General features: G+C 53.6%; 1 protein-coding gene across 1 annotated transcript in view; it reads left to right on the top strand.

Moving 5' to 3' along the window:
• Positions 1-744: 744 nt before the first annotated feature.
• Positions 745-5,904, top strand: part of CAMKK2 (calcium/calmodulin-dependent protein kinase kinase 2, beta) — an 11,648-nt gene continuing 6,488 nt past the window's right edge. The window contains exons 1-12 of the mRNA XM_009321222.1: positions 745-945; positions 1,360-1,413; positions 1,574-1,625; positions 1,718-1,851; positions 2,487-2,523; positions 3,349-3,370; positions 3,663-3,751; positions 3,993-4,192; positions 4,283-4,336; positions 4,812-4,885; positions 5,458-5,545; positions 5,792-5,887. Coding sequence (XP_009319497.1) covers positions 745-945; positions 1,360-1,413; positions 1,574-1,625; positions 1,718-1,851; positions 2,487-2,523; positions 3,349-3,370; positions 3,663-3,751; positions 3,993-4,192; positions 4,283-4,336; positions 4,812-4,885; positions 5,458-5,545; positions 5,792-5,887 — 1,101 coding nt within the window. The remainder of the gene's footprint in view (positions 946-1,359; positions 1,414-1,573; positions 1,626-1,717; positions 1,852-2,486; positions 2,524-3,348; positions 3,371-3,662; positions 3,752-3,992; positions 4,193-4,282; positions 4,337-4,811; positions 4,886-5,457; positions 5,546-5,791; positions 5,888-5,904) is intronic.

Here is a 5,904-nt window from a genome sequence, read left to right as displayed (position 1 = left end):
CAACGGCCCCACCGACCGCTTCATCTCCCCGTCCCTCCCTTACTCTCCGGTGACGTCCCCGCACTCCTCCCCGCGGCTGCCGCGGCGGCCAACTGTGGAGTCGAACCGCGTGTCCATCACGGGACTGCAGGGGAGGGGGGACAAATGCTGCTCCTGCGGTTCTCCTGCCCCTGTTCTCCTGGGTTTTCCCCCGCCCTGTGGCATTTCTTCCTACTTGGTTTCTCGAGATAAAACCCTGCAGCATGTCTGCAGATGCAGGGTGGGAGGCGGTGGGACATCCTGGTCCATCCTGGGCTGTGGGACAGCTCTCGGGGAGGTGGGACCCAGCAGCTCACTGCGTTTCGTGCCTTTTGTAGATGCCGCCAGCTCTCACGGCTGCATTTCAGGGGAGCCGTCGGCGTGCTGCGATTTTCTTTTTCTCTCCCTTAAAAATAAAAAAAAAAAAAGAGAGACCCACTGAGATCTAAAGAGAAAATGGCCCTGCCTGCCCCCAGCCTGCCAGCACTGACAGAAAACAGGCAGCAAGAGGCTGCTTTGCCCTTAAGAAATAAAAATACTCAGTGCTGGGTCGACGGCGTTAAATCCCCCCGGGGCTCTCCTGGCTGCTGATCCCCACCGCCGCCTGCCTGTTGTGCGCTCTCGTTCCACGTGAGCGGACAATATTGCCTGCCCGGCCGTTAATGTTCACAATTAGCCGTCTATAAACACACCGACACGTGGCCAGGCAGCTGGCGTTCATGGCTCATGAATCAAAGCTGCGCAGCCCCGAGCGGGTGCCCGGGCAGAGCAGAACAGGGCAGCAGTTTGCAGAGAAAGTTTTCCTGGAGATTTAGAAGGAGGAGAGCAAATGCAAGCAGTTTCGTGGCTCGTGTCAGACCCCCCCCTCTCTTCCCGCAGGACTGTGTGCAGCTCAACCAGTACAAGCTGAAGGACGAGATCGGGAAGGTGAATATTGGCCAGGTTTGGGGTGGGATGGAGGGATTCGGGGCGGGAGGGTGCTGGGCTCATTTTTGCTTTCCAGCCGGTGAGATGGCAATTTCAGCCGCTCACCACGGCAACTCAGCCGGCTCCTCACTGCGACGCCGGTCTCTTCCGGGTGATACCGACTGAATTGTATATTTTTTAAAAATTATTATTAATTTTCCCCATTCCCCCTCCCTCCCACGAAATGGGGCGTTTGGAGCTTTTCTTTGCCGGAGGTGTGATGCCAGCCCATGCGTCCCACTACACCCGGCATCGCCCACCAGCTCCGTGATCCCAGTGGGGCCAGGTTTGCGGAGGAGCCCGGAGTCCGGTTTGGTGCTGTGGGGTTTTTTTGGACTGTCCCTAACTGGTGCCCATGGCTGTGCCCCTCTCTAGGGCTCCTATGGGGTGGTGAAGCTGGCCTACAACGAGGACGATAACACCTACTATGTGAGTAGCGCACGTCCCCAGAGCCCGCAGCGGGGCAGGTGGGATGGGGGACGGATCCCCTCCACTGACTCCCTGCCCGGCTCCGTGCTGGCCCCATCCCACCAGGCCCATTTTATCCTTGGTTTGCCCCAAATCCCACTTGTTTTTTCCCCTCTTGCAGGCAATGAAGGTTCTCTCCAAAAAGAAGCTGATGAGACAGGCGGGCTTCCCCCGTAAGTGGTGCAAAAGCTTTAGGGTGGGAGATGATCTGGGGACCCCGGGGGCTCGTTCCCAACCAGACACCCCGTCTTTGCCTTTCCCGCAGGCCGCCCACCGCCCCGTGGAGCCAAAGCTGCCTCTGAGGGCTGCCTGCAGCCCAAAGGGCCCATCGAGCAGGTCTACCAGGAGATCGCCATCCTGAAGAAGCTGGACCACCCCAACGTGGTGAAGCTGGTGGAGGTGAGTGCTGGCCCGCCCCTTCCCGAAACCCACCCCGAGCGTGAAGGAGCCTGGATGCTGCGGGGATGGGCTACGCGTTGGCTTGGGCAGAGGGGAGCAACTGCAGAAGGGCTGGGATGGCCACGGCAGGTCCTGCTTACGGGAGACTTATGTTTTCCCTGGTTTAAAAGGATTTTTATTCCCACCTCCCAAAAGAGGATTTTTTTTCTTTCCTCCCCAGAAAGGAAAATGCAGAAAAATATTGCTTCCTTGGAGGAAACAAGTGCTCGGATGGGTTTTGGGGAGGAACTGGTGTTTCTGCAGGTTCTGTGACGCAGCCGCCCTGCCCTCCGCCCACTGACTGTATGAAATGGTCCAAAAATCAAGAATTAAGGATGTGCAGGCTGGAGTTTATTTGGCTTATGAGTCAAATGATGCTTCCTGTGTGTTTTAAATATTTACTTCCTTGAAATACAGCTATATCTCTGTCCTCTTTTTTTTCCCCCATCCCTTGTGGGTAGAAGCTCGGAGATTAGCAGACCATGCTAATGGTGCAGATGGTGCAGGATTGAGATGGCCGCTAAATAAAAAATCACAGTGTTTAATTTGCAAGGTTTTTTGGTGCTGTTTAATTTCCTTTCTGCTTCTTTTGGCAGGTCCTGGATGACCCCAGCGAGGACCACCTGTACATGGGTAACTGCCCACTGCCCTGTGGCGCTTGCAGGGTGTCAGAGGGATTGGGGTTTGCCAGGGCAAAGGGTTTCCCCCGCGTTTTGGGGCAGCTGTGTGCGGGGTTGGGTCTCTCCTCCAGAGCGGGTATGGCCTGGATGTGCTGGAGAAGCAAATCCCCTCTAATGGTTGGAGCAAACAGGATCCAGTCTGGGTTCAGAAAGGAGACAGAAGTGCTTTATAGCACTTTATAGACTTTAATTTGACATCAGGGCATGCTTTGCCATGAGAGGTACCAGCACTTATGTTCTCGGCTCTGAAGCTGGGCTGCTAGAAAGTAGCTTTGTTTCTTTGGCTTCGAGAACAAGGCATGTGTTAATTATCCACAGTACAAACGAGCTCCTTCCCACCCTGTCTTGCAGACTGCAGTGGTTTGCTTGATGTAAATACACACGCTTTTGGAGGAGGCATTTCTTTTCCATCATTTATGTTCAGCCTGTACTAGCGGAGGAGTGTGCGATGCCTTCATGGCCAAGCGCAGAGGTTTGCCTGGGGCGTGGGCTCGGCCTTGGTTTTGCAGGCAAACTGAGGGGTTTAGTGTGCCGCGTGGAGGGCACTTCACGATGCTGAAGCTGCAGCACTGAGAAGGCAGTTGGCAGCATCCCCTTAACTGAAAATGGAAGCAACCACAATGCCATGTGCCTTGCATAAGATGGCATCTCCTTTTTTAAAAAAATACATAATTTTTAGAATTTTTGTCATTAAAATAATTGCTTTTGCGCTGAGACTGTGCCCACAGGAGCTCTAACCTGTAAGTGATTCGTAATCACCTTCTCTTTTGTGTTTCAGTGTTTGAACTGGTGAAGCAAGGGTGAGTATTGAATTCCAGATTTAAACCTACTAAAGCATGAACGTGAGACGGGTTTGTGGGTGGCACAGCTCGGCCACCTGAGGCGGGCATGGGACACACAGGCGATGGGGAGGTTCTTGGTGGGTCCCCTATGAATTTGGGTAGCATCTCCCCAGCCCAGTTACAGTTGTGTACACCCCCTGTGTGCCTGCATCTGGGGCCACGTGCTGTCACTGGCTGGCGGCAAAGCCTCCGGGACCTGTTTCAGTGCATCCGGATGGGGAACGAGCTCCGTTCTCTGTTGCCTTTGCAGCCCCGTGATGGAAATCCCAACCCTGAAACCTCTCAGCGAGGACCAGGCTCGGTTCTACTTCCAGGATCTGATCAAGGGCATTGAATACTGTGAGTGTCTGTGCAAAAAGGATGGGATTTCTTATTCGTATTTTTTTCTAAACACCTGGGGCTGGACTTTCTGCTGGTGTACGGTGCCGTTTCTGGTGGCTCATGCTACTGCACAGGGGTTTTTGAAGCTGGAGCTGGTCATGGTGTTAGCAGAAAGGCTTACAGCCATGCAGGGGCTTCGTGGCTCCTTCGCTGCAGACCAGTCCTGCTGCTGAAGCACTTGTTTTTCCTTCGGCTACAGTGCACTATCAAAAGATAATCCACCGGGATATTAAACCTTCCAACCTCCTCGTGGGGGAAGACGGGCACATCAAGATCGCTGACTTTGGAGTGAGCAACGAGTTCAAGGGAGCCGATGCCCTCTTAACCAACACGGTGGGCACCCCCGCCTTCATGGCCCCGGAGACGCTCTCGGAAACCAGGAAAATCTTCTCCGGAAAGGTATTTAGTAGCGATTTGAGGGGTTTTGGACTAATCTTCCTCGCACACGCTGTCTGTTGCAGATCTAACTATGCTTTCTTTACTCTGCAGGCTTTGGATGTCTGGGCCATGGGGATCACACTGTACTGCTTTGTGTTTGGGCAGGTAATGAGATTGATTTTTCAGCACTGTTGGTGGTCTGGGGGGGGGGGTTGGCGTGTGCCTCCCATGTGCCAGGTACACGGTGGGATTTGCACCCTGCACCCCTCTTCGAGCAGCCGGGTATTGCTGAGGGGAGACGGGGCTGTGTGGGTGGAAATTGGAAACCTCTGCCTGTCCGTGGGATGGGTGCAGCCAAAAGGGCCGTGTTTCTCTTTTTCCCCAGGGAAAAAATTCTGTGCCTGGCCAGATTTTTTAGGAAAGGAGCTGTTGTAGTAATTTGGCCATTTTTAGTCAAATGTTATTTCCATTGCATTTAAAAGAAGACATTGATATAATAGGAAATCTTCTGGTATTTCCCTATAACTGGCTCCTTGCTTTCCTTCAAACCCTACGAGATCCCGATGCTCAACTGGCTGCCCCACTGCCACTTCTTAACAGAGGTTGTTGCTTTTCTCATTGCTCTTTTTCTTCGCGGTAGTGCCCTTTTATGGATGAAAGGATCCTGAGTTTACACAATAAAATCAAGACCCAGACGTTGGAGTTCCCGGATCAGTAAGTACTCAAAAAATAAAAAAAAAAAAAAAAAAAAAAAGCCCTCAGCCCTTATTTTAAAGCTCGTTTGAGCCATTTCTCAGGCGCTGCCAGGGTGGGGCTGGCCCTGCTCCGCTGCAGTTTTGCAAAACTCAGGCTCTGAGCCCTTCTGTTGGCCCACGGCCCTGGAAAACTTCCTTTGCATTAATCGTGAAGGCAACACCTTGGTGTGCAGTTGCCGATGAAGGAGCGATTGAAGTTGCAGAGGTGTTTGAGGGAATGGATTAGCCTCTGCAGTTGCTGCCTGTTGAGTTTTAGCCTGGGTGGAGTTGGTGTTGGGCTCTCCCAGCCCCGTACACACGGGATCACACTTTGGATTGCCCAAAAAGGGGATATTTTTCTTCCCTGGAGGGTTTGGGGAGGAAGGGCTGCATGGCACCTGGGTGCACGAGTACCCGGAGCTGCGTCCCTGCCAGGGCTGGAGTCCAGCCCCAATCTACCTGGGAAGGCCCACGGCGGCTGGCACTGGGGTGAAGAATGGAGGCAGCATCCATCCCCTTCCCCATCTCATCTCTCCCCCCTCCTTTCCCCAGGCCAGAAGTTACAGACTTCTTGAAGGATTTGATTACACGGATGCTGGATAAAAATCCCGAATCTAGGATTTCGGTCCCAGAAATCAAGGTACTGACCCAACCCCCTGGTGTTGGCTGTGGCTTCACTTCTGTTGGGTTCTCCTTGCTCGGCTTTTTTTGGGAGTCAGTTTGATCACGCCAGGCTAGGTCCTCCCCCCGTGCCCAGGGCCCCTGGGCAGGTAAGTCCCAGCTCCTTCCCCTGCTCCAGGACCTGCTCAGCTTTGGGACCTTTGGTGCCTACAGAAGTCACAGGCAAAAGGAAATCCCCTGAGTACAGTATTTCCTCTGCTACCAGGAAAGTACTGTGCAACAGCCTTTCGCAGGAGATTTCTGGTCCTCCGCCCCTGCGGGAGCCTGGAAGGGGCGAGAAGCTGAGAAAATGGAGACTAAGGTAGGGGGAAAGGATTG

This window comes from Pygoscelis adeliae, unplaced genomic scaffold, assembly GCF_000699105.1.
Source record: "Pygoscelis adeliae isolate BGI_AS28 unplaced genomic scaffold, ASM69910v1 Scaffold93, whole genome shotgun sequence".
Classification (NCBI taxonomy): Eukaryota; Metazoa; Chordata; class Aves; order Sphenisciformes; family Spheniscidae; genus Pygoscelis; species Pygoscelis adeliae.
The sequence above is the reverse complement of the archived record's forward strand: the minus strand, read 5'-3'. Positions and strand labels throughout refer to the sequence as shown.